General features: G+C 42.4%; 2 protein-coding genes across 6 annotated transcripts; both read left to right on the top strand.

Annotated features, from left to right (window-relative positions):
* Positions 1-1236: 1236 nt before the first annotated feature.
* Positions 1237-11667, top strand: mki67 (marker of proliferation Ki-67). 5 transcript variants are annotated; one of them, XM_037080840.1, is made up of 17 exons: positions 1237-1417; positions 1999-2101; positions 2509-2590; positions 2858-2973; positions 3510-3579; positions 3687-3762; positions 4135-4806; positions 4952-5184; positions 5286-5362; positions 5414-5847; positions 5976-6091; positions 6271-6448; positions 6548-6691; positions 7136-7788; positions 8210-8255; positions 8388-8471; positions 8810-11667. In XM_037080840.1, exons 2-17 carry the CDS (start codon positions 2013-2015, stop codon positions 11413-11415), a joined length of 5676 nt encoding a protein of 1891 aa, XP_036936735.1. In that variant the 5' UTR covers positions 1237-1417; positions 1999-2012; the 3' UTR covers positions 11416-11667. The 5 variants fall into 5 exon arrangements, with proteins under 5 accessions (XP_036936735.1, XP_036936734.1, XP_036936733.1 ...); XM_037080839.1 differs by having other exon boundaries at positions 5286-5847; positions 8810-8980; positions 9029-11667; XM_037080841.1 differs by having other exon boundaries at positions 1238-1417; positions 5286-5847; positions 8810-9226; positions 9287-11667.
* A 774-nt stretch (positions 11668-12441) lies between these two features.
* On the top strand, positions 12442-18542 carry tut1 (terminal uridylyl transferase 1, U6 snRNA-specific). Its single transcript, XM_037080842.1, has 10 exons — positions 12442-12719; positions 13391-13581; positions 13737-13943; positions 14212-14326; positions 14435-14562; positions 14659-14885; positions 14971-15080; positions 16164-16286; positions 16900-16992; positions 17095-18542. Exons 1-10 carry the CDS (start codon positions 12644-12646, stop codon positions 18216-18218), a joined length of 2394 nt encoding a protein of 797 aa, XP_036936737.1. The 5' UTR covers positions 12442-12643; the 3' UTR covers positions 18219-18542.
* Positions 18543-18815: the final 273 nt, after the last annotated feature.

Here is an 18815-nt window from a genome sequence, read left to right as displayed (position 1 = left end):
TACTGACTTAATGGTTATCTAGCAATTGCCATTATCCTGTAATCATTACTTGTGGCCACAGTGGCCGCTGTTAAGCAGTCACAAGCATAGCGTAGTAACTTACAGGACATTACTTTTGTTGGAAGGTGCTTGGGGCAGAAAGGCTTGGATGAAAAAAAAAAGTTTTTAAACAGTCTTCAGCACATGCAGTTTTAGGCAATGTAATGTATGCAGTCTGAGTAGAGCATAAACATATGAATATGTTTTATTACGTATATGGGAATTTCCATTTTTGTTTTATTTTGCACCAGAGTCAACAGCAGCTAGCTTCAAGTGCAAGCTGTTGATGGAGAGTAAAGCATTTGTTCTCATTTGTTATTTCATATTTCCTGGTGGAAGCTATTTTGCCAAAATGACGTTGTTAAAAATCAATAGGGACAAAATTGACTTTTTCCTAACAGCCATATATCATCAGACTAATTCTAAGTGCATGTATATAAAAACTGTATCACAAACATTTCTAGCAGAAACAGTACAGATCTAACTAGTAACACTGATGGCTCTGCTCACAGAGGTGTCCCAGTAAGCCAAGCTTGTCCTGCAATATATTGACGAAATGTCTCATTTATGGTATCATGACATGATTATAAATAACGGCTACCCAATACTGAGCTATAAACCATCTGACAGTTAATCTGGATTTGAGTGGCTGTCTCTGAAGATCCATTCAAGTGAAGCTTGCTGAGGTTAGTTAACAACTACATTTAAATTAACTACATTTAAATGATATTAAATCTTACAAAAGTATGAAACAAAATGAGAGTTGTTCTTTAAATTATTATTATACATTTTTGTAATATCTTGATAAAATTGTAAATGCCATAACTGGTTTCTATAAAGAATCTCGGTCATAAACACTGTGTAGTCTCGGCTCTGCAATAATTTTTAAGTCATATGCCCCGCCCTCTCCTTGATACAGTGACGTATTAACCAATCACAGTCCTTCGCGCGGAATTTCAAACATTTTCAAATCAGTGTCCCTTTGCCGAGGTGAAATCGTTCCGCCAGAATTGTAAACAAAATAGTCCCCTTTACGTTAATGGCAGTTACATTTGAAAGTGACAACAAGATAGAACTTTAAAAACACAGTTACACAAAAATACATCGATTGTACTCCAAGACGTGTGTTTAACCGTGTGTCCCTTTCAATTATAGAGTGTATAGTGTGGCGGAGTGATACTACGGCACCTCCGTGTAAGACTCGAGAGGCGACAAATGACGGCTGCTCACGTTAGCTGCCGTTAGCCACTCGTCGATGTACATTGTAGTGTACGGTGGGTAAATTTTAGTCTGATATGACATTATAGTAAAATTCATCTTCGTCACATCCCGGTTTATGGATTGCCAGCAGTTGACGCGTCTTTGAAAAGACTTCCAGGTAAGGCTACAACGCATGGACATATTTTTCAGTCGGTCCAACCATGGGCACATAATAAGTTTTAGCTAGCTAACGTTAACGTTCAGTGACATGTTTCAACGGACAATGCGTCTTGTATTGTTGAGTAGTCGCTTTTCTTGAGACATTTCTGCAACCATATACAATTGCTGACAAAAATATATCGGCACTATCGAAGCGACATTACACGTGGGGTGACGCAGAGTTTTCAGCTGGGTGTTTTAAGGTCAGTGTTTCCGAACAGTGATCTTCTGAGTTGAATTGTAACGCTAACGTCGAAAAATGTCAGCGATAAAACACAGTTTTGATTACAAAAATTATACCTTTCGTCAACAAATGTCAACGTTAACGTGCCGTACATTTGATATTGATGAAACGTCATCAAGCATTGAAATGTTGTATTTTCCCGAAAATCTCCCCATTTTGTTTGTTTCCTGTCTTAAAACGCCGTTTTTAACTTGACTCTTTAAAAAGTCACATTTGGTTTCCCATGTATCGCTTGACGTTGTTCTTGTTGTTTAGCTAGCTCTACGGTTTGACACTTGTTTTGCTTACTTTTCCAGGTAACGTTACGAAAATGCCATTGCACGGAAAGATAGTGGTGATTAAGAGGAGTGGAGGAGATGGGACTGAGTTTCCTCTGACTGCAACATGCTTATTTGGAAGGTAAGAGCAGTAAAACGCATTTTGTGGGTGTAATGGGAGGGCATGTTTTCAGATTAAATCACCACCCTTTGTTATAGTTCAACTGCACTATTGTTTTTAACAGATATTTCTTGAGCACATGCACAGACGTTATGTTGAAGCCAGCATTTACTATAAGCAGCCTCGTGTTGGGGTTGACAGAGGTGCTATAAAAACCTTTTAGTTTGGAGGCGGGCCCTCTGCTGCTGACGTCAGAAATGTACACGCATGTCTTTCCCTTGTTCATACATGAAGTACCTCCAGTTCACGGGTTCACTTTAATTTTGGACCTTGGAATATTTTATTATTAACAAGCACCACTGAAAACCTTGTGGCGGTTCACATAATGCCGGTGTTTTGTTGACACGTGTTTTCTCTGATCTTTGCAGGAAGCCAGACTGTGATATTCGCATTCAGCTTCCTCAAGTCTCTAAGGAGCATTGCAGGATTGATTTGAATGAAAATAAAGAGGTAATGACACATACGATACATGACTATGCTAACTTCAGTGTTTCAACTCTAAATAATTTCTGGGATAATGAGGAATTGTGTTATAATCGTGTTTATGTCTTCATATGTTCATCATTCCAGTGTCAACAAAAAAGTCTCATTCCTCAAATCACTTGTGGGTTTGCTATGGGAAATTTTGACCTAGATAGCAGTAAAAGCCTGGCTGACACAGTATTCTTCACTTTGAGGGCATGCGTTTGATGCAATTTTAATCTTTGTCTTTTTTAGGTCGTTTTGACAAATTTGAGCTCAGTGAATCCAACTTGTGTCAATGGAGAGGCTTTGCAACAATCTGAGCGTCTGAAGCATGGAGATGTGATAACTATTATTGACCGTTCTTTCAGGTGGGTGTGAAGAGAAACAGTTTACTGTTTTTACTGCCTCCACCTCTTTACTTTTTACTATTACTTTCAGTATCAAGTGCATTGATTTAAAAAAAAAAAAAAACAAAAACATACAATTCGACTCTGTACAGTGTGTTTTAAGCTTGCTAGAAGGAATGACCAATGGACAAAATGGAACAATAACAGTAATTACTTCATCTGAATTTCACTATGCACTCAGTTACTAGAGACTAGAGCATAATCCTTTACCACCAATTTTAACACAATGTTTCATTAAAGTATCTGTCACAACCTGCAAATGCTGTCTCAAAAATCAAGAGTTTACACTTTGTATCCCATACATGCATCATGTGTGGTTTTCAGTAATAGTTTTCCATGTACTTCCAAGAACACACTGACGGGACATTTAATCTAAGTACAGATGATATGTATTTAAATGGCATGTATACCAGATGCAATTGGAATGGTAAAGTTGGCATTTTATTGATGTATGTAGATGAAGTTCTAGTTATATTTTCTGCTGATTGTCATTTCAGGTTTGAGTACCCTCCAGCACCCACACCAAAGAAGAGGTCTTCCACAGGAGGCAAAACTGAAACCCTCAAGGTAACTCACTGATTATTTATGTTCTCGCTAGGGCATTGCAGCCACCCCAACATCTTGACTTTGCCTGCACAGCTACTTTGTGTTTAACGACAGTGTCTCATGGCTAGGTTCTTAAAGATCAGCAGGTGGGAGACACTGTCACCACTGAAACAGGAGGGAAGAAGATCTCTGAAGTGTCCACAGGTGAGACTATGTGATAATGTTATTGTGAATTAGCTGTAGTTGAAGATAATGTACCACAATTACAGTTGGTGAAATTGCAGAAATGGTGTGTCCTTTGCAGGTAGTTAAACGTGATGGAATTAAATATTTTACTAAGTAGTTTTGAAAATGGAGATGGAACTCATTGTTATGAATTTTCTATGTATACAGAACAGTGCATTTGAGGGCCCAACAGATCCATCTCAAAATATAAGTCTTTGTGGTTGTTGTTGTTTGTCCAATTAGCCCAGTATGGTAAACATCTGACAGATAAGTGAAAATGTTTTTGCAGCCCTTGTACTATGAAATTTACAAACCCTTTTTTTTTTTTTTCATTTTTTGGCTCTATGTTAGGCCCTCATCTAAAAGATGGTACTAACAATGACAACATCCAGCGATCTCTGGAGAAAACTATGGAGGTGGATCCCCAGGAGGATCCCAGCCTGCTGCAAAACAAGACTGCCTCCCCCTTCAACGATCTGTATCAAATGATCAAAAAATCTCTGGATGTCAAGACCCCGCGCAAATCTTCTGTCAGTCTGCTTCAAACGCCTAGCTCGAAGCTTTGCACTCCGAAACCTGTTTCAGTCAGAAAAAGTGGTGGAAAGCCTGTAATTTCCTCAGAAGACAAAAGCACTCCGAAGAAGAATGAAGCTAAAGTCTCCTCTGGAGCTGATGAAACAAAGGAGGAAGCAGAAAAAATGGGTAATGGGACCCCAAAGTCAGCTAAGAAGCAGAGGAAGTCCTTTGAGGTTCCTTCTACTGTGATGGCTGGACCCGAAGCTGGAAATGGTGCCAAGTCGGAGGCAGTGTCACCCCAGAAGAGAAACCGTTCACCTCCTCAAAGGTTTACTGTGGGTGAGGTTATTGAGCAAGTTTCCACTCAAACACCCAAGTCACCTGTGAGAAGGAGAAGCAAGGAGGCCACACCAGCTAAACCAGCAGTGTCCAAGGAACAAGAAAGGCAAGCAGTGACTTCTCCCAAAACAAAGGCATCACCAAAGAACTCAGGAAAGCTTCATACAGGTAATAAATATTTTGATACTATATTGTTTCTCTTCAAATTTTGAACAGTGTTACCTTAATTACAGACATAACTTGAGCATGTTTAAGAAATATTTGGTGTTTTCTAATGTCACATTTCATTTCACATTTACTATTCATTTATCAGTAAAAGAGGCGTCCAATAAACGCAAAAGTGGAGAACTTGCAGCTGACTTGCCCACACCACAAATGAAGAGGAAACGGGTTTCCTTTGGCGGGCAGCTGAGTCCGGAGTTATTTGACAAACGACTGCCTCCCGACTCTCCGTTACGCAAGGGGGCCACTCCTAGGAGAAGCTTGTCCCTGTATCGACCCAAAAACTCACTGCTTAGACGAGCATCAGTCATTGGCTTGCTCCAGGTAAAGCTTTGACCACACAGAATTTGTTCCCCCTTATGCAACTTTAAATGGTTCTTTTTACCTTATTCTTTTTTGTTATTATTATTATTATTATTTTGTAGGAGCATCCATCACCTAAGAAATCACCAGGTGCACAGGCTTCACCTAAGACTCCATCACCTGCAAAGAAGTCGCCAAAATCCAAGTCTCCTTCTCCCAAGGCAGAAACCCCTGCAAAGAAGTCGCCAAAATCCAAGTCTCCTTCTCCCAAGGCAGAAACCCCTGCAAAGAAGTCGCCAAAATCCAAGTCTCCTTCTCCCAAGGCACAGACCCCTGCAAAGAAGTCCCCAAAATCCAAGTCTCCTTCTCCCAAGGCAGAGACCCCTGCAAAGAAGTCCCCAAAATCCAAGTCTCCTTCACCCAAGGCTGCATCTGCAAACAAAATGGAAACTCCTAAGGCCACCAAACAGACCCCCACTGTACAAGGGCGATTCTCTGTGTCACGCATCAGCACACCATCTCCAGTTGCTGAAGATGCTGTTACTGACCAGGTGCCTTTGACCACTGTAACTCCTAGAATACCCCTGAAGAGGAAAAGCATGAAGAGCACCTCACGGAAGAGCATTGCAAAGAGTGCTGTAAAAGTGCTGCGCAGAAGTGGCATTTCAAGGGCATCTATCAAAGGTATGTTCAGACCCTGAATTACATGATATATTGTATATCTTTTTATATTGGAAATCTTGCCTTTTGGTCCGTGCACTTTATGATCCATTTCTGTGTTAATTTCTCCCTTTTTCTGGCTCTCCTTTCAGCCATGAATTCCTACGCAGACATGGTGAAATTTGGGCAAACTAAGGTTCAACTGGCTGTTCCAGCTAAAATGGCAGTCCCCAAAAAGACAATGAAGAAGACTGTGTCCAAACTCCAGGTAAACAATATTCCTGTTCCTGAATACAGGACCCTTCTAGGGCAGATCACATTAGATACACTTCTAATGCTGAACACTCATGCTGAACACCATCTCTTACTGTAATAGGGTTATTTCATGTTGTGATGTTACCATGTTTACCACTGTGAAAACTGCAGTGACTGTCCTTAAACTTTCAGACCCCTGCAAGAAAACTCATAGGCCACGTCAGCACTGGACACGCAAATTCACCTGTTACCATTGTTGTGGGTAGAGCTCACAAACAAAAGGTTGTGCAACCAACCGGTGCTGCACCAAGACTGGTCACCAACATTGTACTCCTTAAAAAGAACATGAAAATGGATGAGGACCTGACTGGTAATTACACCTTTTCCATCCTTACAGTTGCCAACACTTTATGGTAATGCATGTTGGGCTTGTACCTAATCTTATCTTATTGTGGGTTTGTGTTTTTAGGAATTTCTGAAATGTATAAAACTCCTGTAAATGTAAGGAAGAGGCGATCTGTGATCAGTGGGAACAGTGCCATGAAGACACCAGCAGGAGCTCTGGGCACATCTGTTGTGGAACCATCAGTGTTGAACACACCAGAGGAGCCAGGTAAAGTGTCTGTTATTAGGAGAGGAAAAAAGCATGAAAGGGATCCAAACATGGTCCCTGCAAGTATGCAGAAACTTCAAGCTGGTGCTATAGCATGAAGTGTTTAAAAACAACCATGGCTTACCAGTTTGATGAAGCTTTAACTGAAAAAACTGTCTATTTCCTTTTCTCTTCCTTCTGTGCCGTATGCACAGCAGTACACATTCCTGCACAGATGCCATGTTTTACTACTGAGGTCATGTAAACATTATGATTAGCTCTACATCGCCCCTTTGAGAACTCATATTTTTTACCTCCAACTGTTCATAAGAATGCACTTTGCATTTATTAATTGGATTTGCATGTTTGTGTCTGTGTACTGACATGGAACATGTTTGTGCCATAAGGCTAAAAGGTTAATTAATTACATTTGCATTATCTAATATTACTTGACATATTTTACAGATGAAATGATGGTGTCACCAATGAGCACAGTAAAAGACGGAATGTACAACAGTGAGGCTGTCAGACGCCTCCTTGATGTGGATCAAGAATGTAGCTTGGTCTGTGATGTCCCTGCTGAAGAGACTCACTCTGATGGTCCCAGAGAACAGGAGTGCACAGATGTGAAAAGGACCTCTGTAACAACTCCCAAACAGAAGCCAGAATTACCAGAGGGTCTTACTGGAGTGAAAAGGATCATGAAGACCCCAAGACAGAAGGCTGAACCAGTTGAAGACTTGAGAGGAAGACTTCTGAAAACTCCCAAACAGAAGCCTGAACAGCAGGAGTGTCTCACTGGTGTTAAGAGGCTCATGAAGACCCCAAGGCAGAAAGCTGAGCCAGTTGAGGACTTGAGAGGAAACGTTTTGAAAACACCGAAGCAGAAACCTAAGGTACAAGAGTGCCTTACTGGTGTGAAGCAAATTTTCGAGACACCACAATGGGAGACTGAGCCTCTTAAGGACGTTCAAGGAAAACTTCTGAAAACTTCCAAAGCTCCAGAGGCTGTTGAAGTTGTTGACGCACCAGTACTTAAGGAAGAATCTGAGGACCCATCTGAAATGACTGACATGATGACTCCTTGCATGCAGAGTGCCCCACTGGAGACAAAGGAGGTAATGATGAAAAACGCTGACTTTATTTTATTGAATGGATTGATTTGAGTATTTTAGAAAGAAACTTATGACCTGGCCGGCAGAATGGGATAAGCATTAAAAATAGTTGGGATTCAGCCAAATGATAAGCGAGCAAAAACAATGAATTGATGACAGCAAAAACGCAAATTGGGATTTTAAATAATGGTAACAATCTGACATTATGTTCAGTTATTTGATTGACAGATGATTTGAATGACTTTACTTTTAATCAACAACATCAAAATGTTTTTGTAGTACTGACTGTGTACCCCATTCTGACAATATTACATTTCATGAAATCTAACTTTTTTCAAGACATTTTGTGTTATTTGCTTGGTTTACTTCATTTCAAAGTGAGTGTGCTTGTTGTCTAAATTATTGTTCATTTTATTTTGAACAGGTTGAAGATCAAAATCCTCTGGATTGTGGTCTAGATGTTGCAAAAGGTTTGATAATTCATAAGTTTACTAAGAATATTGTTTGAGTAAGAATCTTCACTACTTGTATGTTTTTATAATAAGTAAGATCATCATGATGAGTTGTTGATTGTTGTTGTTTTGCCTTCTGTCCTTGTATAGAGCTAGACTTTGCCCGCGAGGAGCCACAAGATGATGTGCCATCAGATGTGACTGATAATATTCCCCAAGTTGAAATGGAAAAAGGCAAGTTTAATGATATTTCATTCCTTTTTGTTTATGTTCTAAATACTTTTATTCTGCATACTGATGTACCTTGAGAAGAGAAAAGTCTGCTGTAAAAAAGTGTGTTATCCTAGCAGAAAATATTTTACTCTGACAGCACCATGACACAAACATTTAAATCTAGGACATTCTGGTTATCCTCACTACTACACCACTTTTAAGCACACAAAATGTTCAGAACCCACCCAAAGCATCAAGGAAGGTTTGATCCTTGTTACGTACTATGTAATACTGTCAAAACATTCCTTAAACAACAGTTAAAAAAACAGCTAGTTATTTCTCCTTTTTCTTCCTTTTAGAAGCAGATACAAATGAAGTAGTTGATGACCACACAGAGGAAGTGCCAAGTAAACACAATCATGATGAAGCATCAGAGGCCACAAAAACCATCTCTCAAGCCACTGTAGATGAAAATGTACCTGTGGAAGAACCTGAAATGGGTACAGTAGATGAGGCTGCACCTGAAGAACTTACAGTAGTTGCAGTACATGAAGCTGTACCTAAAGAACCTGCAGTAGATGCAGTAGATGAGGCTGCACCTGAAGAACCTTCAGTAGATGAGGCTGCACCTGAAGAACCTTCAGTAGATGAGGCTGCACCTGAAGAACCTACAGTAGATGAAGCTGTACCCGAAGAACCTTCATTAGTTGCAGTAGATGAAGCTGTACCTGAAGAACCTTCAGTAGATGAGGCTGCACCTGAAGAACCTACAGTAGGTGAAGCTGTACCTGAAGAACCTTCAGTAGATGAGGCTGCACCTGAAGAACCTACAGTAGGTGAAGCTGTACCTGAAGAACCTTCAGTAGTTGCAGTAGATGCGGTTGTATCTGAAGAACAGCCTAAATTGGAGAAGAAATCTGTTCGAGGCAGAAGGGTAAAAACAGCTGAATCAAAGATGGAGGATAAACAGGAGGCAGCAGAACATTCTGAAGATCCTGTCATCTCTGCTCCAGTCAGAGGAAGAAGAGGCAACAAAACTGAAGCTACAGCTCCACCCACTGTTAGACAAACAACAAGAGGCCGAAATGCAAAGACCACTGAGAGCAGGGAAGTTGAGCCTGCAGTGGAGGAAAGTCTGCCTTCTAAAATTGCAACTAAACCTAAACGAGGAAGAAATGCCAAAAAAGCTTCTGATGATCAAGCTGAAATTGTCGAGGAGATTGCCACTGAAAGTGAGGCACCTTCAGCTGAATGTTTACCTGAAGGGGAGACAGCAACCTGCAAAGAACCAGAAACTGATGCAACTATAGTTCAGAAAAAATCTGTTCGCGGCAGAAGGGTGAAAGTGGTGGAATCTAAACCAGCTGAGGATAGACAGGAGGTGCCAGAACACCCTGAAGATCCTGTCATCTCTGCTCCAGTCAGAGGAAGAAGAGGGAAGAAAACAGAAGTTGCAGCACCACCCACTGTTAGACACACGACAAGAGGCAGAAATGCAAAGTCTCAAGAATGCACTTCCAATGTCCAATCTGAAATGGAACCAGAGAAAGCTGTGGAAACGCCAGTGACTGATATTTCTACTGAAGCTGAGATTGACCAGACTTCAACAGAAAATACACATCAAGAAGAAATTGCACCTCCTGCAGAAGAAGTTGTTGTGAAGCCTGTGAGAGGAAGAAAAGCTAAACAAACACCTGTTGAGCCCCTTCAACCAGAACCAGAGAAACTTGTGAGTGAAGAACTTCTCACAACAGATGCTGAACCTCAAAAGTCCATTCCTGCTGTTGGAAAACCCAGAAGAGGTAGAAAGACAAAGGCTGATACTGTTGAACAAAATGAGGTGAAAGAAGACAGTGTCACCGTGGAGGCCAAGCAAGAGTCTCAGCCTCCAGTCAGGGCTAAGAGGGGAAGAAATGCCAGACCAGAAGAGGAGAAGCTGAAGAACAGTAAGACTAATTTGGTTGAGATTACTAAATCCCAGGAGCCAGTTAAAAAGGGAAGGAGAACCAGGAGGGCAGAACAAGACCACGAAGAGCCAAGTGAAGAAGTACAAACTACCGAAAAGGATGCTCCAGAGAAGGCGGAAGCTCCAGTTGTTGCTGAGCCTGAGAAGCTGATGGAACAGGCTGCTGTGGCTGCAAAACCTAGACGAGGAGGACGTAAAGCAAAACAAGACACTGAGAACGAAACTCCTGTCGAATCTGCTGAGGTCCAAGAGGTCCCTACTGCCAGCACTACAGATAAACCCAAACGGGGAAGGAGAGGAAAACAAGTTGCTGAAGAGGTTGATGTCACCCCTGTGGTACCAGAGGAAAAACCTGACCTTGAGCTAGAGACTGAAGAACAGAGTAATGTGGAGCCAGAGGCTCCAGTTGTTAAAGCCAGTAGGGCAAGGGGGGCGAAAAAAGAGGTTTCACAGGTCATTCCAGCTAAGAGAGCCCGTCGAGGCGCAGCTCCTCACTCTGAGGAAAACAATACAGAATCCACAACCCTATTTTCAGAGTCTGCGCCAGCCTCCATAGAGCCAACCAAAAGGGGAAGACGTACAGCAGCAAAGCCCACAGCAGATGATGCAACAGTGACCAGTGAGCAGGCAGAACCCATTGAAAACTCAAGCAGTGCTGTTGAGGAAGACACAAAAAAGTCCAAAAGATCTGTCAAGTGGAAAACTGGCATTGAAGTCTTTGAGATTCCAAATCCCACACCCGTGAAGGCAGTTCGAGGTAGGAAGTCTAAACTTGGAGACCACATAGACACTGAAAGCCAAAATGTGTCGAAAGATGCCAGCAAAACTGAAGAGAAGGATCTCTCAGAAACGGTTGTCGAAGCTCGGCCTGTCAAGAGAGCCAGACGAGGGGCAAAGATTGCTGTTACTGCTGACAAAGAGGAGTCCACAAGTGAGGTACCAAGTGTTGAGGCTGAGACACAGCCAAAAACTAGAAGAGGAAGATCAGCAAAGAAATAGAAACATTGGTGTAAATAATCTTAATCGCAATGACTTGTTTTCTTAAAACCTTTTTGTACGTGGCATTTTTTATTTTTATGGCATTTTAAAAAGTAGTTTTATAGACTGAAAATTATGCACTGCTTTTTTTTTTTTCTTCTTTATGTTTGATGCAGCAGGGAGTCTTGTTTGTGACAAGTTGTATGTTATTCATTACTTTGCAAACATTTTATGGTGAAAAAAGTGGTTATTAAATTTTCTTTGGTCCTCAAATTGGTGTGAATTTCTTTTTTTTTTCCAAACATGTCTGTACTCTGCATCCACTTGTGGAGCTAAAATAACTGGGGTGGAAGCTAAACTGATGTAAAAGACATTGTAGATGTGCTCACACCTGAAGACCTTGCTGTGTGTTGCTTGTTGGTACAGATACAGTTCTGGTTATTTGGGGTCTGGTCTATTTTAATGTTTTAGTCAGCCACAAGAAGTGCTGGAAGCTGTGATGGGAAGGGACTGGCATTTTCTGTAATGTGCAACTGTTTTGCTCCAGGTCTAGTTTCCACAAGTTGAATTCTGATTAAGGTGATGATGATTGATGATGATCATGATATTGATAATGATAAGTCTAGTCACAGCAGTTAAACATCGTTTTCTGGGAGGACGAAGTAAAATAGTGTAACAGACAAGTGTGTGTTTGAAAATGGATGATGGGGTTGGGGTTAAAAAAAAAATAAAAAAATCCAGAGTCAGCTTCCATATAATGTGAAACAACCCAAATTTAATATCCACAAGTTTAACCACAACATCTAGAGTCGATGCCTGTTATAGTACACATATTACCACTTTTCAGAGAAGAAATTAATTGCTTTGGCATATTTAAAAAAATACTAGGAAGGCTGTGTAATCACTTCAGTAAGACATTTTAAAGAGTGGTAAAAATTTACATCAATATGAAAGTGTGTTAAGAAGTTACACAGGGGTAATACATGTGAGATAGTTATCAGTCAAAGATAAAGATAATCTCCCTGTTTCATGATTTGCGGAAATGCACTAAATAGGTTTAACCGGAACGTGAATAAAGCAGAAGAACAACCCGGACACACTTTGGGGACGGACCAGAAACAAACGCAGGGCAGACGCTGGAGGGAGATTTGAGAGGCGCATGGACATCCCGTCGGCCCCAGAACATTGCTGAAGTCTTAAGCGGTCGATTTGTTTGTCGTTTCATCGTCACATTTTACGTTTTGCCATCATGGAAGCAGATGGTGACATCAAAACGACGCCGAAAGGTTTTCACTGCACTCTGTGCAATGTCAACTTACCGAACGGTAAGCTAACGTAACGTTAGCCAGTTGTGAGTCAAATTAACTCAGTTTATGTTTCCAGTGATAAAAGTATTACCTTAGTAGAAATTCTGGCTAACATAACTCCAGTTATTGTCACCAAAGTTCACGACACCCTGTTGCGCATTGTTGGGGCAGTTCGCTAATTGCACATAGTGTTGGCTAATGATGGCTTCATATATATTTGACATGTATTAAGGTTACATGGTACGTTAGCTAAACAAATCATACATACATACATACATACATATAAAAACCCCGCCAAAATATTAGCTATAATTACCAATACAAGTTAACTACAAGAGTACTGTTCCTCATCCCATTTTTTTAAAAATATGACATAAACAACGAAGGTGATAACGTGCGCAAAGACACAGATTTGTGCTTGCATTGTACGATATAACCATATTGCTTTTTTGATTCTTCCCCCTGCCTTTAAAGATAAAGAAGAGAGAGACAGCTGTAATAAAAAATGTTTTTATATAACTTTGTAAACTGAGTGACTGTATGTATCCACACAAACTAACGTTACTGTAAATACAATTCATGAATGTAGTTCAAATAGACTGTCATTTTTTAATGTTAAAACTGTCCCAACTCCGTCTTTTGAAGCCGTGGTATTTCTGTGGTACTGATCATGTTTTAACTTCCTGCAGAGCCAAGCTTGGATCAGCACGTCAAAGGGCGGAAACACAAGACGCTGAGCACTGTGCGAGCCACCAGGAAGGCCCAGGAGGAGCACAGTGTGTTTGTCAGCGGCATCAAGCCTGAGATCTCTGAGACTGACGTAGTTGAGTACTTCCAGCAGTTTGGAGAAGTCTCAGATGTTATCATGGATAAAGACAAGGTCAGTGAGTTACAGCTCATATTGAAATTATGTCCGTATCCTCGCACTGTTCATCGCCCCACACCAAAAACACTGACAGTCACCTTGCATCATGTATATAGTGGCTGATGCTCCTTATTGTCGTCTGACTGTGATGCATCGTTCTGCCGTAACAGGGTGTGTACGCCATCGTGCAGTTCAGTGAGACTGACAGCGTGCAGGCAACGTTGTCCCGCGTCGAGCATCTGATGAAAGGCCTGAAGCTGCGCGTCAAATCCCGGGAAAAGAAAGAGTTCAAGTTGATTCCCAAGAAGAAGAATGACTTCCAGAACCTCCAGCAAGCTCTGGACCGGCTCAAACCTCAGCTGTGTCAGCTGGCGTCCGTAAGCATACTGTCCCCCCGCCCCCCTTTTTTTTTCTTACCCCGGTGAACGCCAGCAAAGTGTGGGTCTGAAAGGATTTGGAAGAAACACTGATAGATACTAAATGATAGATATGCCCTTTCAGATTAGTATATATTTGTTATATTAGTATGTATTTTGACTTCAGCTTTAGTCGTGTTTAGTCAATGAGAATAGATAAACAGGTTTGTATGTTATCACAGTGTGTTGTTAACAAGGGACTGTGGTGTTGTCCTTCCTTCTCCTCCAGGTGGATGCACAGATGCACTTCATTTTAGAGCGATTCCAGCTGGGTGAAAACGAGAAGAAGGCCAGAGGTTTGCTGGTTCAACTCCTGCAGGAGGTTTTTGTGGAGTTTTTCCCAGGTGACCTTTGGGACCACACACACAGACAGACTGTTTCTGAAGTCTTGATTACTGTACAAAAGATTGCTGTATCACTTTTAATTCTGCCGTATGTTTGATGTTTTGCAGAAAGCCAGATTCTGCAGTTCGGTTCATCTGTCAACACTTTCGGCATCCACTCCTGTGACTTGGACCTGTTCCTGGACCTGGAAAACACTAAGGTGTTCCAGGCCCGTGCCAAGTCCACCACAGAACAGGTCTGATGTTTTTGCACGTACTATAGTTGGTGCATTTGATCTACATGCTTGATAGCCAAAACGGGAAAACAACTGTACTTTTTCACCTTTGCTCAGGCAGGCGAGGGCATGTCAGACGACGGCCGCTCTGAGGACTCCATCCTGTCTGACATTGACATCTCCACCGCCTCTCCAGCAGAGGTGCTAGAACTTGTGGCGGCAATCCTTCGACGCTGCGTCCCCAGCGTGCACAAAGTCCACGTGGTCAGCAGCGCTCGACTCCCGGTAGTCAAGTTCCATCACCGCGAGCTTAACCTGCAGGGGGACATCACCCTTAACAACAGGTGTGTAGTGTCTCCAGATGTGATGAGAGGGTGATTTTTATCTCAAAGTTTGTACATGTTTCTTTCTTCTGTCCTCCCTCAATAGACTAGCAGTGAGGAACACCCGTTTCCTCCAGCTGTGCTCAGGGATGGAGGAGAGGCTGAGGCCTCTGGTGTACACCATCCGCTACTGGGCCAGGCAGAAGCAGCTGGCTGGTAAGATGAAATGTTTTGCAACTCTGACTATAACAAATGGCACCAATTCACCAGATACCACTGTTGTAAACTTAAGAGGAGAGTCTTGTGGTTCTGTGTATTGAGTTTGTTCTTTTGGCCAGCAGATGTCAGTAGAGCTTCACATGTCCATTATCTTCATGCTGGGATCAGTCTAGACACACTGATTTCTGCAAAGCCTTTCACTGCCTTTTTTATGGAAATGAAAAGCCCAAGCAGAGTTCCTTTTGTGCTGTAAGTCATTCAGGCTGTGTCTCCTGATAACGAATAAAAATCTTTATAGGAGTGTTCCTCACTGAGGAGCTGACTAATTACCTTTCCTCCTGGGGCCTTTCTGCTTTATTCCCTTTGATGAACAGTAACCTCCACGCTGCCAGTGCAGCTTTCAACAAGGCACTTACTCAGAGTGATTAGCAGAGCGTGATGGGACTGGTTGCATTTAAGGCTGCTGTTGTAATCAAGAATTTTAGATTTTGAAGTGATGGATCTAAAAGGTTCTAAAAAACTACAACTGTGAACGAAAACCATTCAGAGTTTATAAAAAATGTGCAAGTGGTGATGGGGAATGTTGAATGAGATGTGAGAGAGATGTGATTGGATCATTCCCAGCAGATCATTCAGCATTCGTGACGTGAATCGTGACATCAGTGTAGGCGGCATAACAATCGCGTTAATTCTCAAAAAGCAGCCATGCTGGTTGCACTGGCTTTATAACTGTTGATGTTAAGGACTAAACTATTGTAGAAGTGCACTATTGTATTCATGCACAGAGGTTCTAACTTCAGTGTAATGCCAGCATTTCCCACACATATATTTTACTTATGAACTGCCCAGGTACAGTAACAGCCACCCAAGTATAATTGGTGACCTATTTTAGTATTTTATGCTTGAATTTCTAAGAAGGAGACCAGATAACAAAATCCATGCCACAAAAGCTCCTCCACACCCTGACAAAGCTGTCGACCTCATTCTATACTACATATATACTTGTATTGAATTGCATTAATCTTGGCTTCATCCTGTCAGATAATAACGTCGCTATCACATTTGCGTTGTGACCTGTAGGTAATCCCAGCGGTGCCGGTCCCCTGCTCAACAACTACGCGCTGACGCTGCTGATCATCTTCTTCCTGCAGAACTGTGAACCTCCCGTCCTCCCCACAGTGGACCAGCTCAAACACATGGCCTGTGAGTGCACCACTGCTCCTACACTCGACCCCTCGTGCAAGAACATCCTCTCACTTCCTTCTTTTTGTGTGTGTGAGGTTTCAGTGTTCAACGTCTGATTCACCAAACCCTTTAACAGCACAAATTTGTCATAAATAGCTTGTTTCAGCCTGATGAGTGCCACCTGTTCATTACGAGGAACATGTTTGTGAGGTTTCATCATTAGCCCAGGTAATTGCCATGTAAGACCATCTGCTCCGCTCTGTGCGTGTGCAAATTCACTTAAATCACCAGTTTGTGCCACTTAATCATTAAATCTTTTCATACGAGAAGGTCCTGCTCCAGGCACAATGTGTCCTCATCCGTGCTTCTCTACAGTCAACACTTTTGAACATCCTCATGAAAACAGATAAAATGTTTTCCAGTTGTAAAAAATGATGCAATCAAAAGTTTTTAAGCTGTTGTTTGGCAGCAAATATTTCACTTTTGCCTTTTTTTAAAAGGATTTTTTCGGACATCTTGAAATTATCATTTTGGTAGCCTTGTGCAATTAAAACGGCGCCTTAATTTGCTAGTTTATCTGTCGTTTCAGTTATCTGCTATAAGTTAATATTATGTGTTCACCTCGGCGCAGGTGAGGAAGAAGAGTGTGTGATTGAGGGCTGGAACTGCACCTTCCCTAGTCAGCCTATTGCTGTGCCCCCGAGCAAGAATAAACAGGACCTCTGTAAGTAAATGTAATTTAAACAAGAGAAATGAGCGATCCGTACATCTTGATACAATGCCAGCATCACCACTCTCACTGTGCACGTACGTTTCCTCCATCCAGGCACCCTCCTCGCTGGCTTCTTCTCCTTCTATGCTAACTTTGATTTTGCCAGTAGTGTCATATCTGTCAGGGAGGGCCGTGCACTCCCAATCACTGACTTCCTCGTCCACAATGAAGAGGAGCAGGCCATGGAAGAGGAAGAACCGACCAAGAGCCCTCACCAAGGTCCCAAACTGGGCCCCCTAAATCTCCTAGACCCATTTGAGCTGTCCCACAATGTTGCTGGCAACCTGAACGAACGCTCCCACCGCAGCTTCCAGAGGGAGTGCCAGGATGCAGAGAAATACTGCCGCAGCCTGCAGTACCAGCGCAAATCCACCAAGGGGAAGTCCTGGGGTCTGGTGCGCCTCTTCACCCCCCACGGGGAGGCCGCCCAAACCAAAACAGAGCAGCTGTCCATCAGTATCCCCTTTAAATCAGCGTCGCTCCCTGAAGGGCTGCGTAATCAGCTGCACATGGCGGGAGATGGTTTCCGGTGGCTGTGGTTTCAGAAGGTTTGCTCTGCTGTGGAGGGAGTCTTCCAAAATGTTCTGAGGTGTCACCTCACTCCCTCCACAGATGCCGTCTTTGGCGAGGTTTCAGCCGAAGGAATGGCGACTGCCTCAGCTTCCCTAAACACATCATTGAATGACAGCTATGACAGTGTTGAATCCCAAATCGAAGCCAGCCCTCAGGGTACAGCTGTGCTCGGTGCCAAGCGGCCGCTATCCTCTGGCAGTGACGCTTCTGTGTCGCCTCAAGGCAAAAAGCCAAGGCTGGCGAAAAGGGGGAAGCCTGAGCTCCCTCACTGGATCTGCGCGCTCAAGCACGTAGTGTGGGCCGGCAGGAGGAAGGTGAGAAGAGAGCTGAGCAAAGATGCAGACACGAGGCCAGAGGGCAGCTGTGTTGATCTGGAGTCCCAGGTCACAGCTCACATCATTGAAAAAGAGCCAGAGCTCAAGGAGCCCCTGGAGGTCAAGGTCCAGGCCCAGATGGTGGGTGGGACAGAAAGCACAAAGGCAGTACTCCTGTTTGAGCCGACCAGTGACCAGGCAGGAGTTTTTCAAGACTTCTTTCATTTCCTGGAAGCCTTCTTGCCAAAGATGGTGGAGACATTGCTGGAGAAAGACGTGGGTAGTGCATGAAACGGGGACTTTTTTTCTTCCCCAGATTTCTCGGTTAAATCTAATAATTTTGTGTTTTGTTTGTTTTGAATCAAAGATGCGACTGCTGCTGCTTGTATTAACCCTTGAGAGTGAGACATGAGAGTCAGACTGTGGCTTTATACTGACCAGGCATCTATTATAATATTTGTAAATATGGGCTTTGTCCTAAAGTCGAGTTTGTAGCGTTTTCATGTATACTGTATATTTGTATGAGTTTGTTTCAGAGTAAGACTTCCTGATTGAGCCTCCTTTTTATGTTTTGAAACATGGCTTGATTTTAGTACATTTCTGTTTAAAAAAAAATTTAATGATGAGGCTTTAAAGGGAAAATTCATTTTGTGTACACAGCATCTGATTCTGTCTACAAATGAATAAAAAGTCTTTGTAAAACACTCACTCTGTATACAGCAGTTGTGCTTGGTCAGGATCATACATTCATTTTATAGTCAAAGATCATTTTAAAACAGTCACTTTCTGTAATTGATGTGTAACAAAGTTGCAGGATTTGGTTCGACGCCTCGGTTCCACTCGTGTCGTTGGCTGCCAGAAAGGGGCCGCTGAGCAGAGCTTTTATCC

The sequence above is a fragment of the Acanthopagrus latus genome, chromosome 20 (genome assembly GCF_904848185.1).
Source record: "Acanthopagrus latus isolate v.2019 chromosome 20, fAcaLat1.1, whole genome shotgun sequence".
NCBI classification, from domain to species: Eukaryota; Metazoa; Chordata; class Actinopteri; order Spariformes; family Sparidae; genus Acanthopagrus; species Acanthopagrus latus.
Note: the sequence above shows the minus strand (reverse complement) of the source record. Positions and strands in the feature narration are given on the sequence as shown.